At 58.8% G+C, this 25,322-nt stretch overlaps 1 protein-coding gene across 1 annotated transcript in view; it reads left to right on the top strand.

The window, feature by feature from the left end:
• STK32C (serine/threonine kinase 32C) overlaps window positions 1-25,322 on the top strand; it is a 78,591-nt gene that overhangs the window by 27,116 nt on the left and 26,153 nt on the right. The window contains 1 exon segment of the mRNA XM_019432264.2: window positions 19,512-19,567. Coding sequence (XP_019287809.2) covers window positions 19,512-19,567 — 56 coding nt within the window.

Below are 25,322 nucleotides of genomic sequence, written 5' to 3'. Positions count from 1 at the left end.
CGGACGCGGCAGGACAGCTTGCTGAGCCCCTCGGAGGGCAGCGCCCGGACCTGCCAGGAGCCGGCGGCAGAACCTCAGAGCACCTTTTGGGACAAGGAGCTTCCTGGGTCAGGTGGAGGCCGCCCCCTGGGGGAGGCCGTGTCCTGAACACAGAGGCACGGTCCGAATCCCGTCAGTTTGTTTGCAAGCTGTCAGAAGGCCAGGTAGATGGTAACTGATTCTTGGTGAGCGTAAGTAGGGTATTAACTGACGGGAAGCGCTTGGGGCTGTGTGAGCTGCAGGGGCCCCAGGGTGGCCCCACCTGTGCACGGGGCCAGTTCGGGGCCCCCCAGGCAGATGGCGCACCGTGGCAGCCTGGGGTCTGGCAGCTCTTGACGTGTAAGCTGACGCACGGGGCGCGACCATCCAGCCTCATCGGCTTGGCAAGGGCCTTCGTGCCTTTGGGGATAAATCGGTCCTTCAGCCTGAGGCCCAGCAGCTGCAGTGGTGGAGGCGGCAGCTCGCAGCGGGGCGGGGGGGTGGTGATAAACGGCTGCGAGGCCCCAGGCTCCCTCGACAGCTTTTCCCTGGCACCTCTCTCCCCTGCAGCTCACGGGAGTTCTCTGGGGGAAGGTCTGGATCAGCCGGCATCCTCATAACACACATCCTTCCCACAGCCTAGAAGTTGCCAGATCCCAGGGAAGCATGCAGGCTCCAGGCTGGATGTGTCTGTCAGACCCGGGGCCAGCTGCCCAGTAAACCCACTGGAAGAGAGCCTGTGTCAGGCCTCCATGTGCACACATACACACGTGTGCACATGCATGTACACACAGAGAGCCACATCCACGGGCACACGCATGTGCACGCACACACACAGAGCCACATCCAGGGGCGCGCGTGGGCACACGCACACACACACAGAAAGCCACGGGCACACGCATGCACATGCACGTACACACCGAGCCACGTCCACGGGCACACGTGTGCACACACGTAGAGCCACGTCCACGGGCACACACGTGCACATGCGCCCGCAGACATGAACACATGCACAGGCACAGAGCTGCCCCCACAGCCAGCACATGCACTCACACACTCCCAGACACGAGCACACATGGACACACGCAGAGCCGCACCCACAGGCACATGCATACAGAGATGTGATCTGAGGTGTATCATTGGGCTTCAGAATAAAAATAAATTTTGTACTGTGCAAACTTCTCCGTTTTGGCCAGGCTTCTTTTCTTTTTTTTTTTTAATTTTTTTTAATGTTCATTTTACTTTTGAGAGAAAGATGGGGAGGAGTAGAGAGAGAGGGAGACACAGAATCTGAAGCAGCTCCAGGCTCTGAGCTGTCAGCACAGAGCCAGGCACAGGGCTCAAACCCGAGAACCAGGAGATCATGACCTGATCCGGAGTTGGGATGCTTGACCGAGTCACCCAGGCGCCCTGGCCAGGTTTCAAAGGACTTCCAAAGGAGACCAGCAGCCTGCACCCAGCACCCTGTTTCTAGAGAGGGGTGGCCCCTGGCACGGCTGGTTAGCTCTGCCCAAACGGAGCCCGGGGCACATTCTGTGGGCACAGCCTCCAGGCAGTGTGGGGGAGAGGGGTGATTCTGTGCGGGTCGTGCTGATCCTGGGGCTGAGCACCGGGTTGTGCGGGGTGCCCGGGGCCACCGCTGACTGAGCAGTCTCAGAGCTGGCCCACTCCCCTGGGGACTCTGTGGCCAGCTGGTCCGGCCGTGGTGGCTCCACGCGGGCAGGGCCCGGGAGAGCATCCGGCATGGCTGCCCCCGCCCAGCCTAGCTGCCCATCAGAGAGGGCCTCGCCCCAGAGCTGGGGGGAGTGGCAGAGGCCACAGTCGTGGTCCTCCTGGCCTCCTCACCTCAGCCCCGGGCCCCAGAGCCGCCAGCAAGTCCTGCTGGTTGGGCCTCCGTGGTCACCCTCGCCGGGTCCTGCTCACATGACGTGGGCTTCGTGTCGACACGCCCCTTGGCGCCCCTTCCCACCAGCGGAGCCCATTCTGAATCCCTGTGTCCCCCTGAGAGCCTTCTGAGCAGCTTCCCACCCCCATCGCCGGCCAGCCCCCCGCCGCACCACCCTCATAGCCCCCGGCCTCTCTCAGCATCTTGGTTGGCCCCTCCCATCTGGCCCTGGGCACAGGTGCGTGAGGATCCCGGAGACTGGATTCTGACCCACTGCTCTGTCCCTTGGCCCTGTGACTGTTGCATGGTCACTCAGCCTCTCTGATCCCGTTTCCTGCGCTCACTCAGTGAACGGCTCCTTCCCGCAGCGTAAAAGGCTGGATACCTATGACCCGCCCCCTCTGCAAAGTGGCATCATCTCTTTTTGACGTGTGGGGGGGTAATTACAGTAAAATGCAGAGCTCTGAACTATTGTTTTAAGTTTATTTATTTTGAGAGGGCGAGTGTGAGCAGGGGAGGGGCAGTAATTTTGTTCTTCATTTGCAGAAGTTCTTTATATATTTTGGTTACAGGCCCTATGTTGGACGTGTGTATTTGCAAACATTTCACTTCCTTACTAGTGTCCTTTAAAGAGCAGACGGTTTTGATTTCTGCGAAGCACAACTTATCAATTTTTTCATGGTTAACATTTCTGGCATCGTGTCTGAGAAGTCTTCGCCCGTCTCCAGGCTGCAAAAGTATGACCGTATGTTTTTCTTCCAGGAGTTGTCTTGTGTGTATGTTTGCAATCTACCAAGAATTATGTTTCGGGCACGGCACAGTTAGCACTTCTCCCGATGATGCTCAGCTGCTCCAGTACCACTTGTGGAAGGCTCACATTGCCCCATAGACCTTGTCAGTGCCTTGTGCCATTGGAAAACCCAGGTGACCACATGCGCTGGAGGCCGTTTGTGAACAGCGAGTCTGTTCCATTGCCCTGCGTCCGTCTTCAAACCAGTGCCACACAGTCTTCATTACTGTACTTTTTTTAAAAATGTTTTTCGGGGTGCCTGGGGGGCTCAGTTGGCTGATTGTTCGACTTCGGCTCAGGTCGTGATCTCACGGCTCGTGGGTTTGAGCCCCGCGTCAGGCTCTGTGCTGACAGCTCGGAGCCTGGAAGCCTGCTTCCAATTCTGTGTCTCCCTCTCTCTCTGCCCCTCCCCTGCTCATGCTCTGTCTCTCTCTGTCTCAAAAATAAATAAAAACAGGGGCGCCTGGGTGGCGCAGTCGGTTAAGCGTCCGACTTCAGCCAGGTCACGATCTCGCGGTCCGTGAGTTCGAGCCCCGCGTCAGGCTCTGGGCTGATGGCTCGGAGCCTGGAGCCTGTTTCCAATTCTGTGTCTCCCTCTCTCTCTGCCCCTCCCCTGTTCATGCTCTGTCTCTCTCTGTCCCAAAAATAAATAAAAAACGTTGAAAAAAAAAAAATTTTAAAAAAAAATAAATAAATAAATAAAAACATTAAAAAACAATAAATGAAAAAAACAAAATTAAAAAATTTAAAGGCAAAGAGCTAACAAACTGACTTTACACATTTTGAAAAGCAAGGACATGTAACATTTTAATTAGCCATTTAATTTTACTCTGAACAAATGTTAAGTTTTTAGTAAGACTTTGGGCAATAAGAGCGACTCCTATGTCTTCTCGAAGGCCTTGGAGGTGTGCGAACCTCCTGTGGGGCCCAGAGCCTTGGGTCCGGGCTAGATGGGGCAGCCAATGCGCAACAGTGAGTCACCGCAAGGCACGGGCAGACATGATGCCAAGGAGCGTGTGTGCACTTCATCACCAGCCCATCAGTACAGGAAGGAGGGTGTTCGTTCACGTGCAATAAACGTGAGAGTCCTGCCTTTCAACAACCTGTTCCAGTGAGCACAGACTAATTCGGACCAAAACGTACGCTAACTTTTCTCAGGTATTACTTTCCCATTGTCTACAAAACAAGAAACTGTTGGTGGTCACAAAACTCAACACTCAAAGTATTAAAGGGGCGCCTGGGTGGCTCAGTTGGTTAAGCGTCTGACTTTGACTCAGGTCATGGTCTCACAGCTCGTGGGTTTGAGCCCCGCGTCGGGCTCTGTGCTGACAGCTCGGAGCCTGGAGCCTACTTCGGATTCTGCATCTCCCTCTCTGCAACTCCCCCACTCATGCTCTGTCTCTGTCTCTCAAAAATGAATAAACGTTAAAAAATTTTTAAATATTTATTAATTATTTATTTATTTTGATAGAGGGAGAGAGCACATGCAGGGGAGGGGCAGAGAGAGAGAATCCTAAGCAGGCTCTGCGCTGTCAGCACGCAGCCCAGTTCGGGGCTCCATCTCACGAACTGTGTGATCGTGACCTGAGTCAAAACCAAGACTCAGATGCTTAATTGACTGAGCCACCCAAGCACCCGATTACTGTACCCTTATGTGAAGTCTTAAAATCAGGTAGTGCAAGTCTTCCAACTTTGCTCTTGTTTTTAGCATTATTTTTCACTATTCTAGGTCATTTAGATTTGCATATAAATTTTAGTGTCTGATCACCCCTTTCTGCCCAAGAAAGCCAGCTAAGGCTTTGACTGAAATTGCATTGGTTCTATAACTACCTCTGGGAAAAGGTGGGTCCCGCACAATGTTCACAGTCCCCCGGGAGCAAGGGGCAGTCTCCACTTACCTCGGTCCTGCTTAATCTCTCAGTGGTTTGCAGTGTTACATGGAGGGTCTTGTACAGCTTTGTTAGACATGGTCCTACCTTAAAAGGCCTTTGGTGCTATTGTAAGAGGGACTTGGAAAATCTCTTTTCAATGGCTTGTTGAAAGTACATTAGAAATCCAAAAAATTTTTATTTATAGACCATGTATCACGTAACCTTGCTTAATTCACAGAGCTTTTAGCTCTGGAAGGGGTTTGTAGAGTCCTTAGGATCTTCTCTGTAGACCACTAGGTTGTCTTTTCTGTGGTTTATTTTTAACTTTTCCTATGTCGTGGGCCAGGGCTGCATAACATTAAGGAAAATGATGAGAGTGGACAGCCTTGCCTTGTTCCCCATCTTGGGAGAGAATTCACTGCGTTACAGCTAAATGTGGTCTTAGCTGCAGACTCTGTAGGTGTCCCGTGTGACAGTTAAGAGGTCCTGTTCTCATTTGTGGAGTCTTCATCATGAACACCTGTACATTTTGTCAAACGCACCTCCTGCCTTTGTTGAGGTGATCATAGGGTTGTCCTTCATTCTGTGAGTGTAGTGACTCTTAAGTGATTGGTTTTCAAAGTTAAACCAACCTTGCATTCCTGGTGTGTACTTCAGCAGTCATGATGTATTATATTTTTTATATTGCTGCTAATTTGCTAATATTTTGTTAAGGAAGTTTGTGTGTATGCTCACGAAAAATCTCGATCTATGGTTTTCTTGTAATGGCCTTATCAGGCTCCGGTGTTTGGAAAATGCTGATCTCATAAAACAAGTTAGAAGGTGCTCGATTTCTCTATTTTCTAAGTGAGCTTCTGTAAGACTGGTGTTGTTTCTTCCTTAAAAAACTTGATAGAATTCACCAGTGAAGCCATCTGGGCTGGACTTCTTTTTTACAGAGTGGTTTTCAATTATGAATGCATTATTTAGGAACAATAGACGTGACACTGTGCAGGTGGTGTGTTTCTTTTTGTATTCATTTGGTAAATTGTGTATTTCAAGGAATTTCTCCATTTACGTAGCATAATTTGTTGACATGAAGTTAGTTCATAATCTTTTTAAATTATTCTTCAGATGCCTGTAGGATGGGTAATGGCATCATTTTTCTAAAATTCTTAATACTTGTGCTTTCTCTCTTATTTAAAAAAAAATCAGTCTTCCAAAGGTTTGTCACTGTTATGAATCACAAAAATAACATTCAGTTTTGTTGTTACTTTTGTTTTTCTGTTATTTGTCTCTAGTTAAGTGGTTTCCATTCTTTACTATTTTCTAATTTCTACTTTGGATATACTTTGTTCTATTCCATCGTCTGTTTATTTTTTTTCTCTTTTTTTTCACTTTTTTTTTTTAAACATTTTAATGTAATCTCTATACTGAACATGGGGCTCGAACTCATGACCCCGAGATCAAGAGTCCCATGGTCTCTCCATCGTCTTGTTTTCTGATGTAAGTACTTGGAGCTGTAAACTTCCCTCTTCAAACCACCGTGGCTACGTCACTTCTGATATGTTTTGTTTTCAAACGTGTAACGCACCCAACCAAAGAGCCTCAGCACCCAGGGGACCTGCAGAGAGCAGTGGTTAAACTCAGCACCGTAGCAGATGCGCGTCTCTCTGTCCCTGTCGGGCTGGGGAAGAAGAGACAGGAACCTTCCAGCAGACAGTGGGCTTGTGTAGAATTCTGCTTCCAGTAACTACGAAACACGTGGTTTTCTAAAACAAACAAGGAATGTTTGTTAAAATTTAGCTTTACATAAGTGAAACCGTGGAGTGTGTCCGGCCCCTTTCTCTCGATGTGCCGCGTCCGCGGGATGGGTCCAGGCTGTGTGTAGCAGTCGCCGCCGCATTCTCGTCGTGCCTGGAGTTCTGTGTGGCTACGTCACACCTTAGTATTATCCATTTGACGAAGGCCAAGCGCTTGGGGTCATTTCCAGTTTTGCGCCGTTCCGCCTCTCTTGCACTCGTGTCTCGGCGGGCGTGTGCTGTGTGTGTGCGTGTGGACCGGCCGGGCCGCGCGGCACCCGGAGCCCAGTCTCACTCCCACAGCAACGCGTGTGAGTCCCCGCTGCGCACGGCCCTGCCGGCCTCTGCGTCGGTCACTGTGCTGGCCGTGGGGAGGTCCCTGCTCTGCCCAGTTTCATACCCCTGGTCGCTGAGATGCCCAGCTTGTTTCTGTGTTGACCTGGCATTTGGGTCTCTTCCGCGTGAGGTGCCTATTCAAGAACTTGGCCGTTCTCTGTCTTTTTCTTGCTGAGCTGTCGGAGATGTTTCTGTGCGCCGGGCGTCTTTGTCCAGTATCTGTGTTACGAGTGCATTCTCCCCGCTCTGCGCCCCCACGGTGTCCCGTGACCAGCAGTATGTGGGTGCGTGCAGATGTCAGAGCCGATCCGGGCACGTGCTCTCCACGTTCACTGTCCCGTGTGTCACTCACGTCTCGATAAAGCCGTGAAAATGCCTTGTACTGTAGGCCATCAAGAGAAGCTGGGCCACGTCTATATGGAGGACGCCCGAAGTGAGTGAGGACACATGGCATTTTAGTGGATGCAAATATCATAACAATTTCTGTTTCCTCACAACTGATGTTCAGAGTACTGAATTTATTTTAATTTTTTAATTTTTTAATTTTTTTTAATGTTTATTTTTGAGAAAGAGAGACAGAGTGCAAGTGAGGGAGGGGCGGGGGGGGGGGGGACACAGAATCCAAAGCAGGCTCCAGGCTCTGAGCTGTCAGCACAGAGCCCGATGCAGGGCTTGAACCCATGAACTGTAAGATCATGACCTGAGCCAAAGAGCTTAACCGACCGGGCCACCCAGGTGCCTTCAGAGTCACTGAATTTAGAGAAACAAACAACCTACGGCTTCTGTGGAAGTTGATGGACTGACAGACGATTGACGTGGACGAACAAGGGCCCCTGGAGAAGGCAGGCCACAGCCCGTGGTGGCTTCCCCCACTGGGCACCAGTGTCCGCCGTAAAGCCTAACTGAGGAAGGTCGGTATTGCTTGGGGTAGACATGCAGGGCGAGGGAAGGCACAGACCCGGCAGCGCAGGCGCAGGAGGGCTCTGGTCTGAGTCACAGGCGGCCTCGGGAGTCGGCACTCAAGGGGACGTTAGTAAGAAGGCCACGCGGGCCAGAGAAACGGAGACTCTAATGGTGTATCGGGTCCAGGAGGAGGGGTCAGGGGGTGCTGATCCTCGTCCCCCATCCCCTCTGCTGGCTTCGTGCTCCCACGGTAGCCCCAGAAATGGTTCCTTCTGCTCCTTCTGCCCTGCTCTTGCCACCGTGGTGGACACTTCTCCTGAGTTCCGGAAGCTCAGGGCCAGCTCCAGTCGGACAGCTTCGCTCTGACGGGCCAGGCCTGGACAGTGTGACCCGAGCGGATGCTCAGAGAGCCGGGGGCTCCTGGGCGGAGGGGAGCAGATCCTGGTGCAGTCGGCCCCGCTGCCCCTCGCAGAGGGCAGCAGGACACAGGCTGTCCTGTCCTCCCGGACGGACCCGCTGCTCTGTGGTCATGATGCGCCAGCACCAAGGGAATGGAGGTCCACCTGGAACCCTGTTTTGAAACTGGACTGAGTGTAAATAAAATACAGATTTGATGGGTGGGGCTTGGGTTTGTATGAATTTAACACAGTTTAATGTTGTTCTAAAGCAAAGGGGTCAGAATGAAGCTGCCTTAGCCACACATGTGATTTCTTTTTTTTTTATTATTATTTTTTTTAAGTTTATGTATTTTTGAGACAGAGACAGAGCATGAACGGGGGAGGGGCAGAGAGAGAGGGAGACACAGAATCGGAAGCAGGCTCTAGGCTCTGAGCCATCAGCCCAGAGCCCGACGCGGGGCTCGAACTCACGGACCGCGAGATCATGACCTGAGCCGAAGTCAGACGCTTAACCGACTGAGCCACCCAGGCGCCCCACGTGTGATTTCTTATGTTTTCCATTAAGAAAAGATGGGATTAGTGACTGTCCTGCCCTCTTCCCTCCCACCTAGGGTGATCACCTTGAAATAGGAAAGTCGTCTAAACCCCATTCTGGTTGGCCCCCTGGCCAGCTTTGGGGCGACTGTGAGGTCCGGTGTGTGTGCATGCGGGAGCCTAGCCGTGCTGGTTCTGGCAGAGTCCTCCCTCCGCGGAGCACGCACCCACCGATGAGTCCAAGCCCCTGGGACGCCCCCTCTTCCACACAGGGCCTGCCCTGACCACCGTCCCCACACATGGGGCCATCTGTGTGGGGCCATGCAACAGCAGCCATGCCCCCTACGTGGCCTCAGCCCACTCGGTCGTGGCTCACTTCCAGAAACAATTACTATTGCTTTTACTGAAGTGAAAGTCACATCACATAAAACTAGCCATTTTATTTTATTTATTTATTAAAAAAAATTTTTTTTTTAACGTTTATTTATTTTTGAGACAGAGAGAGACAGAGCATGAACAGGGGAGGGTCAGAGAGAGGGAGACCCAGAGTCCGAAGCAGGCTCCAGGCTCCGAGCTGTCAGCTCAGAGCCCCACGCGGGGCTCGAACTCACGGACCGCGAGATCATGACCTGAGCTGAAGTCGGACGCTTCACCGACTGAGCCACCCAGGTGCCCCTAAAACCAGCCGTTTTAAAGCGACCAGTCGGCAGCATCTTGCACATTTTGCAGCACTGTGTTAGGACCACCTCCGACACCCAGTTCCGAGATGTTTTCCCCGCGGAAACCGGTCCCGCTGGCAGCCGCGGCTGCGGTCTGCTCTCTGGTCCACAGGCCGCCCATCGTGGGCACTCCTGGTCGGTGACATCGCGCAGGGCCTGTCAGTTCGGGCCCCTGTCACCCAGCGCCAGGGTTTCAAGGCCTGTCTCCGTTGCAGCAGGTGCCAGAGCGCCACCCCGTCTGGTGGAGGAATAATACCGCATCGTGTGGCTTACCTAAGCCCACGAGCCGCGGGGCACTCAGGTTGTCCCCACCTGTTGGTTGTTTCGTGGGTCCCCTGTCCGTGGTGCGCCTCTCACCATGAGCGCCCGGGCTCCCTTCCCCCTCTGCTCCCTCAGGCGCCTCTGCCCCGCGGTCCTCCTGCACCTGCACGGTGAGCCCCGCACCGCCTCCGGTCCGCGCGCGTTTCCTGGAGCGAGGCCGGGGTCCTGAGTCGCATCTCCTGAATTTCAAATGTGGGATTCTCGTGCACAGCAGGGACGCTGCCCTAGCCCGAGCTGAACCTCCTCCAGTGGCGCCATCCCTGTGCTCCCTCAAGGTGCCCGCCAGCTGGATTCTGCAGCCACTTTAGAAACCTGTCCCAATATGGGGCGTCTGGGTGGCTCAGTCGGTGAAGCGCCGACTTCGACTCAGGTCATGATCTCGCGGTTTGTGAGTTCGAGCCCCGCATTGGGCTGTGTGCTGACAGCTCAGAGCCTGGAGTCTGCTTCGGATTCTGTGTCTCCCTCTCTCTCTCTCTGCCCCTCCCCTGCTCACACTCTGTCTCTCTCTGTCTGAAAAATAAATAATAAAACATTAAAAAAAAAAAAACCTTTCTCGATATGCGCGCGCACCAGAACAGCATGCTATATAGCCTCGCTTGTGTTCGAACTTTATGGAGAGACCATCTGTTGCCTTCTGGGGCTTGCTCGAGGGGTTCCCTGTACCCCTTGAGTTGTGTGGCGCTTCTAGGCTCCTGGCTCACGGCACAGGGAGTGTGAGCTGGGCCTGGGCGGGGCCGGCCCCCGGGGTCCCCTCCGTGCACCCTGACTTGGCGCACAGGCGTGCCCGTCCCACCTGCAGGCTCAGCGGCCAGCCTCAGGGTCACAGGGCACCGGATGTACGTGTGTGGGGTGGATTCGCTGAGACAAACCCAGCACCGGAGCCCCAAGACCCTCTTTCTCTGTCAGTCTGAGAAAATAAGACCTGTTCTCGCGTTGCAAGCAGAAGCTTCTTGGGCCGTGCAGGGGGATGATAGACTGTTCTGGGACCCCATGGGCTTGAGGAGCTGGGCAGAGGCTTGTGCGCTGGGCTCTGCAGAAGACCCGGGCCCCTCGTCCAGTCCCGTGTCCTTTCTTCCTGCGTCTGCTGTGACCGTGCTGCGGCCCAGCTCGGGCCGGGCCGCGTGGGGCAGGTGTGGGCTGCCGTGCGGGTGGAGGCGGAGGGCGGATCGTCACCTCCGAGGTTCCCCAGGACCAGCAGTGCCACCCTTCGGGATCGCTGGTGTGACAAGCGCGGGTGCCAGACTGGCCTGCTGGCTCCCAGAGCGGAAGCAGTGACCGCGGCTTCAGGGTCTGTGCTTGTAGCAGCTGCTGTGGTATCTGGGGCTGCCTTCAGCCGGGCCCGTGTCCCCGTGCCCCCCGCACACACACGGGAGCCTGTGATGGGCAAATGGTGCCCACGTGGCTGCTGTGGCCCAGGCGAGGAATGCGGAGGGCAGGGCCCTGCTGCAGATGCTGTGTCCGGGCCTGAGCTGGGCACCCTGTGTATCTGTATGCTCCTCCGGTCCCTGGGTGACGGGTTGGGAAGCAGACCCTGACTGCAGCCCCCAGGGACTGGCCAGCTGGGGCGGGGGGGCCCTGGCTTCCTGAGAGGGGCCCAGGCCGGCCCTCCTGTGGGGCCCTGTGCCCTCCTGAGCATTGCACACACACCCCGGGTGACTTCCTGGCTCTGGAAAGACTCGGTCTCCTCCGCGTTGTGGTTAGAGCTTGCCCGTGGTGCGGGAGCCTGTGTGTGCGTGGCAGGGGTGCGGGGTGGGGGGCTGGGGCAGTGCCCCTCGCCCAGGACACAGGAGCTGGCTGAAGCCGGGGGCTTAGCCGTGAGCAGAGCCCGGAGACCCCCTCTCCCCGGCTGGTCCACACCGCTGACATCAGGAGTCCTGTGTTCTGAGCAGGACCTGTTCAGAAACCACCTTTGTCTGCACCCTGGCTGGGCTTTGTGGGGCGGTCCTGCGGGTGTCTCTGAGGTTTGGTGGGTGAGGCCCCGCCCAGGCTGCTCTGGCAGCTGTCGTGTCTGTGGAGGCGTGGAGGACGCGCCCCCGTTTGCGGGGACGGCTCTGATACGGGAGCCCCTGGCCTGTGAGCAGGGCTTTGCCCGTCCCTTCTTCCCTGAATCACACTTAATGCTGTTTGTGTTGTGTGGCTCTGGTGACGTGGCCCTGTCCTCCCAGTGGCTGGGAACTATGGCAACAGCCCCCAGGCTGCAGCAGGCGGGAGGAAGAGCCAACCAGCCGCCACATAAAGACCCACCGAGCTGAAAATGCTGGGCCCGTTCGTCGAAGGCACCTGCCTTGTAGGGAGCCACATCCCAGAAAGTCTGCGGGTCGCATTTCTCAGGGAAACGGCAGGGAAAGCTCTAGAATATCCAGGCGCTTTCCCCAGACACTTGGCTGCACCCACCTTGGTGGAGGGGGGCCACGCACGGCCAGTGTCCCCGCCTGGGCAGGGGTCTCTGGCGAGGCTGGCCGGGAAAGGAGTTTCGTGGCCTCGTGTGCAGCTCGGCAGCTCCACGCATGGTCGGACAGGCTGCAGTGTTAGCGCCCGGTCAACCTGTGCAGCAGAGCCCCCAGCCTGAGCCTGCGACTGGGGGTCCCGGGTCCACGGGGCGGCTCACGGGTACCCCAGGGACTGGTGGCCTTGACCCTGGGGCCTCTCTTGGCGTCGGAAAAGGGGCTCGGCTGACGAGGGGCTGGGCAGTGGGGTGTCAGGCCTGGGCCGCTGCCACCGGCGGGAGCCTCGGCGACCAGGGTGGAGGGTGGGCAGGGCGGTGGGGGCTCCAGGGCCCGGTGGACAGGGGTGATTGGGCTCTCGGTGCCAGAACACATGACGGGGCCTGACATTGAGGCTGCATTATTGAGGCTGGTCCAGGAGGGCTCGACGGCCAAAGCGAGTGTGAAACACCCCACTTGTCCCCTCCCAGGGGCTGAGGCCTCCCCACCCCCAACCCCCCTGGTCTCCCTCCCCCGGGACCCCCGAGCCTGCGCCCCCTCTTCTGGGCACTGCTGCTTGGTGGCCCGGGAACCCCGGTGCCCCCCTGCTCCAGCCTCTGAGGTTCTCCCGCTTCCTGGGAGGCCCCCATCTGTGGGGAAGGGGGTGGGGCCTGCAGGACTGTGCCTGGAGCCCAGAGGCTGCAGACAGGCAGATGGAAAGACAGAGGGATGGGCTTTCTCTAGCCCCTGGCCTGGCCGAGCATCTCTCACCGAGTGTTGACCTCTGACTTGCATCCTGGGATTTGTCCATATCCCTAGGGACTTGGGAACCCCTGTTCCCCCCTGGGAGCCAGCGTCCTAGGGGACTCCCAGCATGTGACCTGGGACCCCCCTCGAGTGTGGCTGCTGCCACCAGGACCTGAGCCGCCCTGGCCTCTGGGTCTGTCTGCGCTGCTAGCTGCGGGGGCTGGGCTGTTACTGACATGGGCCGGGGGGGGAGCTGCTTGCCCCCCAGAGCCAGCTGTGCTCTGCTCCTTCCCAGGGCCAGCTCTCCCTTCCGAGCACCCAGGAGGCACATGCATGCCAAATCCGGGCATGCTGGGTTCAGGGGGGCCGGGTCCTGACAGGGCAGGGAGGGAGAGGGACTCAGAGGTCAGACCAGAGTTGGGTCAGGAGCAGGGGTCTGGGGCCCGTTTGCTTTACTGGGCAGACCTGCCTCGGGGTTCAGGACTCAGCTGCTCCAAAGGCCTGTTTCCCCCCTCCTCAGCCCCCCACTCCACCCAGCTCCTGGGTCCTCAGTGCACTCCTGTGTCCCTATGTGGCTGAACTGGGGGCCCCCAGGGCAGATTCCACTGCCGCGTATTATTGGGGTGTTTGAGGTTGGTCCTGATGGTGGCACTGGTAGGGGGCTGAGCACCTGGGAGAGGGAGGTGGCCAGGGGTGGGCCTTGAGTAGGACCCCTCTGGGCGTCCCCGGGGGAGGCCCTGCCACCCGCAGCCACGGGAGGCAGCCTGGCCGGAGCACCAGGTCCTGTCGCACAGACTCCCCCCTCGGATGCTGGAGGGGCGGGGCCCCAGGCAGAGATGCATTATTGATCTGGCTGTTGCCTTAATCACTGATTTATGAAGGTTTCGGGTGCCGTCTGAGGATGTCTGTGCCTAATGCCGGAACTGAGCTGCAGACTTTGCGGACCGGATGGGATCTGGGGTAAACAGTGCTGCTCTGGGAAGGTATCACTAGTTGGGTTTCTGGGCCAAGGCTTTTACTGAAAGCAGACGGGGGAGGGGGGTCTCTCCTGGGGTCCAGTCGGGGGCAGGAAGGCGTCAGCACCCCTGGCTTCTCCAGTCACCCAGGTCCCCAGGCCTAGGCACTTCCTGGGCATGAGAAGGGGCATTATTCCAGAACCTAGGACCCCAGAGGCCTCGGCACAGTCTCTTGGCTGATACACATCCTCGCTGCTGTGTCTGTTCCTCAGAAAAGACAGGGTGGGTGTGTTGCTCCTGCCACCCTGGGCAGGGCACTGAACTGGGAAGGGCAGCTGCGCCCGCCCCCCCCCCCCCCCGGCATCCCACGCTGGGGCAGGTGCACGAGTGCTCAGAGGGGCCAGCGGAGGCTCCCTGGAGAAGGGCCCAATGGCTGAGCAGCTGGCAGGGAGGGAGTGGGGTGCAGAGGGGATCCAGATGGAAGGAAGGGCAGGCTGAGAGGCCCGGGTCTTTGGGTTGTGGTGCTGGCTCCCCGAGGCCCTTGCTCTTCTGCCCCGAGGGGCCCGGGGTCCTTCACCCGGAGTCTGCTGTGACTCTTCAGCTGTTTCCTCGCCTGGAAAAGGGGAGCATCCACCCCTTACCTGGTGGCTCTGAGAACTTGGTGGGATCAGAGCGGGAGGGCTTCAGAGAGTGCCTGCTCGTGGCACCTGCTGGTCCTGGTTCCCGGCAGAGCCGGTGGCCTTGCAGGACAGCTGGTGGCGAGCCGGTCGAGGCCTCAGTGGTGACCGTGCCTGCAGGTGACCCGCTTGTGCAGGGGCCGGCCCGTGCGCCCGGAGGAGGCAGGGATTTCCGCAGAGGCCACGCAGACCCTGCAGAGGGCCGGCCTCAGCCGGACTGGATGGTTTTCTGCGGGAGTTTTCTGGGTCATAGGACGTAAGACAAAATGGAATCGACTTCTGAATGAATTGCAGCGACTTGTGATGTTTGATTTATGATTGCAGCTTTCCCAGTATCCCCACTTCTGGCATGGAATTCACCTGAAGACGCTCTGAGGGCCGGGCCTCTCCTGGGTGACCACAGAGGCAGGCCGGGAAGGGGACTCGTCCCGGGGCCACGGGCAGGCCACCTTCCACACGGGGCCCACCTGCCAGGCCCTGAAGGCATCAGGAGCAGGCTGGCCTCTGGGTCTGCAGGGGCCCCCTCCCCCACCCCGTGGCACGGGCAGTGTCACCAGTGACAATAGCGGTGACTCACGGCCCTGCAGCGGCTCTATTTTTACCCTCCCCGGGCTCACCTCCTCTCCTGCTCTCCTCCTCGCTGGGGACGCTGGCTTATGAACCTGCTGGGCCTCACGGCTGCCCAAGGACCTGAGCCCACTGAGCCCACAGCAGTTGACGGGTTCCTCTGCCCACTGAGGGCAAGCGCTGAACTCCGGTCGGCAGACCAGTGTTATTTTTAGGGAAAAGTGTTCAGAGAGCACCTCACATCGTCTTTGGATTTGAGGCGACTGCATGAGGGCCTCCTGTTGGCTTTCACTGCTGCTCACTGAGCATGTGACCAGCGTCACGCTCTGGGGGCGACCCCCTCCCTCTCCTTCCAGCCACCTGTGTGACAGTAGCCAGGCCAGCGGGTTAGGTCAGGTCGGGTCGGGTCACTGGGAAACCAGAAGGATTTCGTGAGTCTTACCGGAACAAGGCTGTGGGAGCATCGATTGCCCAGCCTTTTCCCCGGTGGTGGTTGTGGCGGCTGAGAAGCTCTGAGAACACCTTGGGGAGGTCTGTCTGGGCGCCAGGCTTCACCTAGTTTCTTTCTTTTAAAAAACTTTTTTTAGTGTTTATTTATTTTTGAGAGAGACAGAAAGAGCACGAGCAGGGGAGGAACAGAGAGAGAGGGAGACATAGAATCCAAAGCAGGCTCCAGGACCCGAGCTGTCGGCACAGAGCCTGACGTGGGGCTCGACCTCACAAACCGGGAGATCCTGACCTGAGCCGAAGTTGGATGTTCAACCGAAGGAGCCCCCCAGGCGCCCGAGATGACCTATTTTCATAGCAATGCGGGGCTCTGTGATTGCCAGCTCGGCAAAATAAAGGCCTTCCTTGAAGAATAGATTTTCTTAAACCTTTGTGTTTTAAATATTCACCTGCACCAGGGACAGCCTGTGTCCGTGTGTGGCAGGAGCCCTGGCGGAGGCCGAGCTCAGAGCTGGCCGCCTCCTCGCAGGCACGGCTGCACCTGTGGCGCTTAGATTTCTGAGCAGGAGGAACAGAAGCGTCCGATAGGACCGTGGGGGCAGAGCTACCCTTGACCTACGGGGTCAGAGGTGTCTCACGGCGGGGGGAGGGGGGGGGGAGGTGTGCCGACAGCGTCACACAGCCACAGAAATCACATGTGAGGTGCAGCAAACTGGCCTCGCTCAACCATACTCCAGGTACTCCCGGCTCACGACCTCATCTCTGGGCCCAAATGTCTCCCCAGTGACCTTGGAAAAGGTAGCAGTCCCACCCACCCCTCTTCCTGCTTTATTTTTCTCCCAGGCACCAGGCGCCGTATTTGTCTGCTGGCTTGGAGTCTGTCGCCCACGATAGTGTCCAGTCTGGGAGGGCCCCTCCCTGCCTTCTCCCAGGGCCCAGGACAGACCTGGCCTGTGGTTCCTGCAGCAGCCTCTGACCTTGGCTCTCTCAGCGGGGCCCAGCCTCCTGAGTAGATCTGTGGCCGGAGCCCGCACTCGGACGACGCCAAGGCCCAGCCCCAAATGGCCTAAGAGAAGCAGAGTGTCCCCTGCAAGATGGGGGTGCCCGAGGGCCCCCGGTGCCAGGTGCAGGAGAGCAGGGCCCTCTGGGGCTGCAGGTGTGCCCAGGGGACGAGAGGGTAGAGACTCCCAGGGACCGGGGTGGTGACCTGTGTCTGTGGGGAGCAGAAGGTTTGCCTGCGGGACAGCAGCGTGGCCTCCAGGGCTTGGGCTCAACCCCACAAGGAGCTGGGCCTGAGGCTTTGCACCCAGTGGTGGGGCCCGTCAGGAGCTGAGGGTGGGGTGGGGGCGGGGCAGACAGGCGGGGCTGGAGGCCACTGGGCTTGCGCCCTCCTGGGACACCGCATGGCCCCCACCCAGGGTGAGAACCAGCCTTACTCTGGGCTCCATTTGCCTGGTGGCTGCAGCCCCTCTCTGGGTTGAGCAAACATGGACCGAGCCCACGCCCCTGCGTGGGGCCCCATCCCCCACGCCCTCCTGCTGTGTTCCTGGCGAATCTGGGGGGCGGTGGGCTCCTGGGGGCCCCAGCCCTTTCCTCCTGTTGGTGAGACCCGCTGGGTTCAGTGTTTGGGGGAACTTCACACTTTATCGGCACGGACTCTCCTGAACCCTGTGGACTTCTGGATGGTGGCGTATACGCCGCGTGGGCTTCTGCGCATCCACCTGATGCAACACGGCGCGCTCCGCCACGTCCGTCCACCGCTACTCGGGCAAACCCTGGCGGTGGATCTCCTCTTCACCCTGCCTCTGGATGCCCGAACGAAAGTCAGCACCTCCTTTAGGAGCCAGAGTGGGGCTGACGGCGGCAGGATGCTGGGCGGGGGCAGTTAGGGGAGGTCCCGGTCCTGCCCAGGGTGGATCCAGAGCCCACGTGGGGGAAGGCACCCAGAGCAGCAGCTGGTTCTCGGTTCCACCTGGAGGGTCTCCGGAGCACATGTGAGCCGCTGGGTGCAGTGACGGGGGCCTGGGCGCTGGGGCGGAGCAGCCGGTCCGAGGGGTGACCCGAGGAACCTCCACTTAGCAGAGGACAGAGTGACTCTGGCTACTCAGTGGGGCTTGAGGCTCCCCTGGTGGGGTCCGGGCCGGCTGCTCCTCTGAGCAGGGTCACTGTGGGCAGAGCTACCGCCCTCTGGGACGGCCTCGCTCACGGCTGCTGGCCCCGATGGGATGCCCGCCCTGCCCAGCCCTGGGCCTGCCCGGGGACCCCTCCCGGCTCGCCGGCCTCGCCTGTCCAGCAGCTACGGCTGGGGTTCCCGTCCCACCTGTGTCTCCCCTGCGAAGCTTCCACGTGGCCGGCTCAGTGCCCTACCTGCTGTCTGAGAGTCCCGTCGTGCGCCCCCCAACCCTGGGATCTTAGGAAGTGCTCAAAACCACAGGGTGCTGTGCACTGGGTTACACGTCCCCCCTTCCCTGTCCCGGAAGCGGGCCCAGGGAAGGCCACGGGGCTAGCCAGTGTGGAGCCAGGCCACAGCTCCCCACGGTGCTCGCACTCTCTGCTTCCATGCCCCCCAGACCTCTGAGCGCCTCTTCCCCGCGGCCTCTCCATCCAGGAAGCCCACCATGATAACCTAGCTTTCCAGGGCATAAAAGTGCAGGGTGTGGGTTCCCTTGTGCTCCTGACCGTGGTTTCATACACCTTGGTTCCTGTTTTCCTGTTCTGTTCCTCTCCTGGAAGGACCTGAAGTCCAGGATTTGTGGTTTCTCTAAAACCAGGGATTGTGCTGGCTGAGCCCCCTTGCTAACCCTTGGCCCGGTGGTGCCCCTACTCGGGGCCCAGCACCGTGCCGGCCGAACCCTAACTTCTCCTCCGGGGCTCGCTGGGCTGGACCTCCCAGCGCCACGTGCTGGGCCTTGTATGGCAGATGCCCTCCGCAGGCTCAATGTGCTGTTCTCGCTCTCGGGGTGGGAACGCCACGGCCCTCGTCTGCCGCTCCCTGTAGGGGTGGCCCAGGCCACAGGGCTCGTGGGCATCTGGAGACCCCGAGTTTCTGACAGGTGTTGGGGGCACATGGAGCCAGGTTTGCCCGGTGCACAGGCATGGGGGGCACGGACTTGGAGATGCAGACCTAGGGGGGCACAGACTTGGGGACGTAGACCTGGGGAACAGAACTTGGGGGGCACAGACCTGGGGCACAGGTGGGGCCCAGCTGGTGGCCTGAGAGTCAGCTGGGGGAGCCCCAGCCAGGACGGGGAGGGGGCAGGTGTAGAAAGCAAGGCTGGCTGGGGCTGCCTGGAGCCCGGAAATGCAAGAGGGAAGGAAACACGGCATCAGGTTGAGAGCAGAAGCGGGAGCCCCGGACTGGCGACTCCAAACTGCTCTCACTCACAGATTAACGCTCCCCGGGGCACTGTGTGTGCCTGGCGGGGAGCATCTTTTCTGAGAGTTGTGACAGTTAACAAGGCTGCGATTTCTAACGACCCCTTTCTCTGGGAGGGGTTCATGTCTGGACAAAGTTGATAGAAACCAGGATCTGGGTGGTTCACCCGTGGTCCCCACAGGCCCGGGGACCGCCCTTCGGAAAGTCCCTGTTATTCACCCTGGGACTGTGGCAGGCTCCCCTTTAGCTCATTCAGCGAACCCACAGGCGACCACCCCCAGGAGATGCGGCAGGAGGGTGGGGGCCTGCTTCCAAGGCTCTGGGCACCTGGGACCCCTGGGACCCTGCTTGCAAGGCTTCATGCGTCGGGTGCAGCTTTCAGGAGGGGGTGTCTGGGTGCCTGGGACCGAAGAAGGGCTGTTCCGGGCACCATCGGCTCTGTTCACGCCCCATCCCGGCTCTGGGTCCGTGGGTGTGGTGGCCTGGCCTGACCCCGCAAGGAACCCAGAACAAGGGACAGCATGGCCCCTAGGACCCACCTCTCTGCCCTGGCCCAGGCGCTCCCTGCTTTGCACAGGAGCCTGACTTCCGCCTTCAGCCATCACCCAGGCCCACTTCCAGGGTGAAGTGTGTCACTGGGGGGCCGCAGGGGGCTCCCTGCAGTGGTGGGGGGTGGCCTCGGGGGGCTGCTCCAGCCCCAGGCGTGTGGAGGGCACGGGTCTTTCTGCCACCTGACCCGGCATCCCTCTGTTTTTTCTGCAGTGAACTTCGACCACTTCCAGATCCTTCGGGCCATCGGAAAGGGCAGCTTCGGCAAGGTAAGGCGGAGCCAGCAAGGAGGCCATGACGGGACCAACCCCTCTGCCCGCCAGTTCTGGAGAGGCCGGCCCCAGCTGTGCCTGTCGGTGGGCCTTGTGGACAAGCTGGCGACGTGGGGGGTGTCAGGGGCACTAGGGGGCCTCACTCAGGAGCACTAGGGTCTTTAGTCCAGGTCTTTGGGGGGCTTGTAAGTCAGCCGGGAGCTGAGGGTGCAGACGGCACAGCTCTGGGCTCTGCGGGACCGAGACCCTGACCCCTGCTCTCCAATGGGGCGGCTTTCCTTAGAAATGGACCGGCTCGCGGCCTCAAAGGGAAGTGTCGTAGAAGCCCCTGCTGTGGGGAGGGGGTGGCGGCAGATGTCCAGTGTCCAGGAGCCGCTGGGACACTCGGACACCATTGTTGCAGTTGGAGCCCAGAGGCCAGGCAGCTTCTCCAGGGGAGCAGAAGGCAGGACTGGGGTGCAGGGGAGCACGGGTCTCACCCAGAACAGCCGTGCCGCTGGCTCCTCGAAATAGGCCTGTGCGGAGACCGTCTCCAGTTCCTTCTGGCCACATCTAACTTCCTGATTGCTGCCTCCTAATGTCTAGAGATTGGGGGTAATTATAACTCAAAGAGGCTTAACGAGCGCTCCGGGAAGGTTAAAATTAGCTCTCGGGACTCTGCCTTGATGGGTCTGTCGTAAATGGGTCACTTCTGAATGGATAGTTTCTTTTCGGCAGATAAGGAGGCTTGGCAGATGAGGCCTTTGGCCCCCTCTCCGCACAGCTGTGTGGGTGCTGTGGCCCAGGCTGCCCAAGGCCTGGGCAAGTCATAAACTGGGGCAATTAGCTCCTTTGCAGGAGTTCACTCAAGCACTCTTTCATTAGGGAGAGAGTATTTTAACATCTGCTGGTCAGGCTGACCTCTGCCCTCCCTGCTTCTCCCAACTGAGTGTAAATTCTGTCCCCTAGAGCCACAGAGAGCATGGGGAAGGTCGAGGGGCAGACAAGGTGGGGCTTAGGGTTAGGGTTAGTTAGGCATTGGAGGGCACCAACCCCGACCAGGATTCAAGACTGGCTTCTATGGGGAAACATGGAAGTCATGCAGACATTTGGAAACGGACTGAGGAGTGGTGTTGGGGACCGACCTGGGGCAGCCACTTCACTGTCCCCCCACTCCCCATCCCTACCATCCCCCTCATACGCTGCTGAGCACCACCACGCCCCACAGCGTCTGCAGAACCCCAGGGTTCTGGCTCCTCTGACCAGTTCTTGGCTTTAAAAGCCAGCTGGCCACAGGGTCCCGGAAACAGAGCTCTGCGGGGTGGTGAGGTGGGGAGGGAAGGGAGCCACAGGGTCCTGCTGAGACTTTACCCTTAGAAGCTGCCGTGTAGTGGGAGGACTCCTTCCTGCTCCCTAACGAGGTTGCAGCTGAGGGGTGCCGTGTGCTGGACGGGTTTCCGGACTGTGGACAGACCTGGGCTTTGGTCCTTCCGGCTGTCCTCGGGGGCTAGGGCAGTGACCCCGCTGGAGAAGGAATGAGGATTTGGAGGCTCACCACAACCGGCTCCACGTGTGTGTGGCTTGGCCCAATGCGCCTTTCTGTGCGCGGCCTTATTTCAGATGTCTGCATAGACTCGGCCCCACGTGGACACCACAGTCAAGACTGGCCTTGTAAGAATGACTCTGAAAGCCACTCTTGGTCGAGTGGGTGTAAACATTCAGAGCTCACGCATGCCCCTCAGTGAATGGGAGCAAAGCGGTTGTGCCTTTGGTGTGAGCAGTTACCTTGTGGCTGCCCCGCCCTTCGGGACAATAGCTCCGGAAAATGGATTATCCAAGCTTGCTGTACCCGGTCCTTGGGTACAAAGACTGCTTAATGTTTTCGTTTCTGTTTTTTCCTAGGTTTGTGTGTGTGTGTGTGTGTGTGTGTGTGTGTGTGTGTGTGTGTGAGATAAATTACACGTAACAGGAAACGTACCATTGTAACCATTTCTAAGTGTGTGGCTCAAGGCCGTGGAGCGGGTTCACACTGCTGTGCGAGAAACCCCTCCGTCCACCTCCGTCGCCTCGACTCTTTTCCTCTAGTAAAACCGAAACTCTGCCCCTATTAACCACCACCTCCCCTTTCCCTCCCAAGTTCCCGATTCTTGGAGAAATCACGTCCCGGGGAGCGTGGGAGCAGGTGGTGCGAGTCCACCGTCTGGATGCCGAGAACCCCCGGCTCGTGGGTCGAGGAGCCTTGTCCCGGCTCTTCTGACCAGGCGAGGAGCCTGGGAGCGTCCCCAGTGCAGGAGGCCGGGAGGGCGGCCGCTGCCACGGACCCTCGAGCGTTGCCCGTGCCTGGGCTGGGGGCCGGGGGAACCGGCGCGCCCAAGCGGGTGTGAGCCCAGCTGCGTGCCTCGCTCCGGGACAGGTGACAGCTCAGGTGAGCAGGTGGAGCAGGTGCGCGCCTCCGCGGGGACGAGTGTGACAGCCATCGGCAGGCGCTGTCTGCCGGTGCCCTGGGCCTCCGGTGGCAAGTGAGACTTAGTCCAAGTGAGCCACACAGGGGACGGTCAGGTGGGAGGAGAAGGGCCCGGGGAGCAGTCCGCGCCGCTCTCACCAGGCAGCCCTCTGATTGGCTGGGTGCGGCCCTGTGCTGCGGCCCGGCACCAATCACGCGGGGGTGCTGGGGCACTTTGATTGGCCCTGGCGGTCACGTGAGCGGGCCGGGTTGAGGGGGGCAGAGTGGTGCCCACAGTGGCTGCGAGCACGGAACTGCGAGGCTCTGTGACCCCTGGGGCCTCATGTCACGTCCGCGCGTCCCGGCCGGGCTGCTGGGCGGGGGCCCTTCTGTACTCCTCCCCAAACCACCCCAAACCCTCTGCGGGGCTGCGCCCCACTCCTCCCCGGGGCAAGGGGCGGCCCTGCCTCCCCAGCTGCCCTTTCCCTGCGGCCGTGACACTCCTCGAGGGCCGGGCACACCGCCTTTTCGGGGTGGATGTGGTGGGGGTCGGTGAGGTGCACCCCTTCCCGCCCCCTCCCCGCCCCAGCCTCCCGCTGCTTCTCCTTCCAGCTCCCTCCGGCCCCCTCCCTGACCCAGGCCGTCCAGGACTGCCCTTCCCGAACTCTCCCTGCCCCTTCCCCGCCCCCAGCCTGTCCCCTCCCCGCCCCAGCCTCTCCCTGCTTCTCCTTCCGGCCCCCTCCGGCCCCCTCCGGCCCCCTCCCTTACCCAGGCTGTCCTGGACCGGCCCTCCCGCGCCCTCCCTGCCCCTTCCCCGCCCCCTGTCGCCTCCTGCCCGCCCCCAGTCTGCTCTCTCCCCGCCCCTAGCCTGTCCCCGCCCCGCTCCCGAGTGCCACCCCCCCCCCCCCCCCCGCCCCTAGCCTCCTCCTCCCTGCCCCCCTCCCCTCAGCTTTCTGCCCCTGAGGCGCTCGAGTCAGCCCTGCGCCCTTGCTTTAAGACCTCTATTACTGTGTTTAGTCAGAACAAAGCAAACACTCAGGGTTGGAAAAGACTTGTTTACTCCATCAGAAATTTAACCTTGCACCTGGCCTCACTGTCCCTGGGCCACTGGCGGGCTGCCCTGTCCCTCCCTCCCTGGGGACCCCAGGGTCTGTACTGGCTTCCTACCCCCTACCACTAGGGGGTCTTCTAATCAGTCGTCCCCCTCCCGCCCCCCTGCTCTTACCAGATGCCTGCTGTCCTCACGTATGTTTCCAACTGAACTTTTACCTAAGTTTTGTCATGATCGAAATAAACATGAAATCTGGGTAGGAATTACATGTAAAGATTAAGAGAAGACTGATGTTACCTAGCTAGAGATCTAGTATATTTTTGTTCAAATGTTGTCATATATTTTCATATTAATCCCTCACATTTTACTGTTTATTATATATCATTCTTGTAGTTATCATATGTTGAGCTGTTGTGCACATCGTCTCTTTTTGTTATTGTGAATAGATTTTATTTTCTAAGTTTTTTTCCAGCGTATTGGAAAGTGGAGACCCTGTCACCCTCCTACCCCTGTTCCCCTACGGCTTCTGCTGCCCTCTGACTGCCCTCCCTTGGCTGCTGTGGCCGAGGACTTGAACGGTCACTGGCTGCGGCTGATGTACCCAGCCAGGGTGGGGGGTGTGGAGTGGGGGGGTCTGGCTTGGCCAACCTGTACTCCCACTCCTGACTGAACCAGGGGCATTTGGGACTAAATGTCCTCCATGCTGGAAGGTCTGGGCTCCCGGTGATGCTGTCTCTGGCGCAGAGGCTGGGTCCCCACTCACGATGGGCTACAGAGCCTCCTTGAGGTGTGCACCTGGTCAGGCCGCTGGATCGTCAGGAAGCAAAGGTTGAGGCAACAGACGGGCACAGCCCTTTATAGGAAGCAAAGGCCTGGCTCCTGGGCATGGGGTGTCCCTTTGTGAGTGCAGAGTCCCCTGACCTGGGTGCGTTCTTCGCAGTGGTCACGATGTGGTATTTGAGCGGGAGTGTCCCAGCCTTTGTCCTGTACCCCAGCCCCTTTTGGCCCCGTGGCCTGGTTTTGTCTCTGGGCAGATTTCTGCCCTTCACTGGCCGGGCCTCCTCCTGCCCGCAGCCCTGCGTGTCCCGCACCCCAGGGCACCGTTTTCCTCTCTGAACTTACAGAAAGGCTGGGCTGGAGCTCACACAGAGGCCTCTGGGAGTGCCTACTGCTGTCGGTTTTCAGGTGGGTGGGCCTGGCTGCCTTCTGCCCACCACCCGGCCCAGACCCGTCAGGAGGCCGTGGGTTCTGAGTTAGGGCACTTGCTATGAAATCTGGCCCGGGGACACTCTCCCATTCCCCCCAGGGTCCAGCTCTTGTGGGAGGGCTCTCGCTGGGCTGTTACTCGTGGAGGGAGGAAAGCACTGGCCAGCCTCTCGTGTCGTGGCCAGCTTCACATGACGTGGGCGGAGCCTCACGCGATGTGGCCGGAGTAGCGTGTCTCGTATTTCTCCAGTTTATGGGGAAACAACTAAGATAGGGCACAATGTACCTTGGCCACAGACCCCACTAATTCAGGAACCTTCTGACCCCCCTGTGACCCCAGCTCCTGATATGGTCTCTGGAGATGAGGTGGGCTGGGAGGAAAGAGCAGTCCTGAAGCTTATGACCCTGTTTGTGGGGACGTCCCAGGACTGCCCTGGCAGCACCTGAGACGACGCGAGTGACCAGCCACCCAGAGCTACAGGATCTCCAGTTGACCCGGGATGAGCCCCTCTGGGCATCACTATCCGTAATGGCAGAAGCGCCTCGGGGAGAGAGCGGCGGTGGCCGGAGCTCCAAGGCGTCACGTTCCTGCCGCTCCTGGACCCGGTCACATCCTGAGACGTCCAGGCACCGGGTCTGGACTCTGGATCTTAGAAACCATGCTCTTGTTCCCGTCACATGCTTGACGGTGACCCCGCCACGTAGGTCGCTCAGGGAACCTCGGGAAGCTTGGCCGAAGGCAGGCGGGCCGCGGACGGCAGTGTGGGCAGGAGCCTGCAGCTGGCGGCCTGGCGCTGGTCACCTTGGGACACACGTGCCCACACCCTGGTTCTTCCCCAAAGTTCCACCCTCTTGGCCACACAAATGACCCTGGACAGTGAGGGTTCTCATCCCATCCCACAGGGAGCCAGCGCGCACACACACACACGCACACATACACACACACACGCCTGCCAAAATCAAAATCCAAACAAAGGCAAGCAAATAGAAAATTATCCACGTTGGTGGTAGAAGAAGTTGAAACCTTGAATAGGCCAATGAACACAAGAGAACTTGAAAGAAATTAAAGCCCT

This window comes from Panthera pardus, unplaced genomic scaffold, assembly GCF_024362965.1.
Source record: "Panthera pardus isolate Hobbes unplaced genomic scaffold, ASM2436296v1 HiC_scaffold_22, whole genome shotgun sequence".
NCBI classification, from domain to species: Eukaryota; Metazoa; Chordata; class Mammalia; order Carnivora; family Felidae; genus Panthera; species Panthera pardus.
The sequence above is the reverse complement of the archived record's forward strand: the minus strand, read 5'-3'. Positions and strand labels throughout refer to the sequence as shown.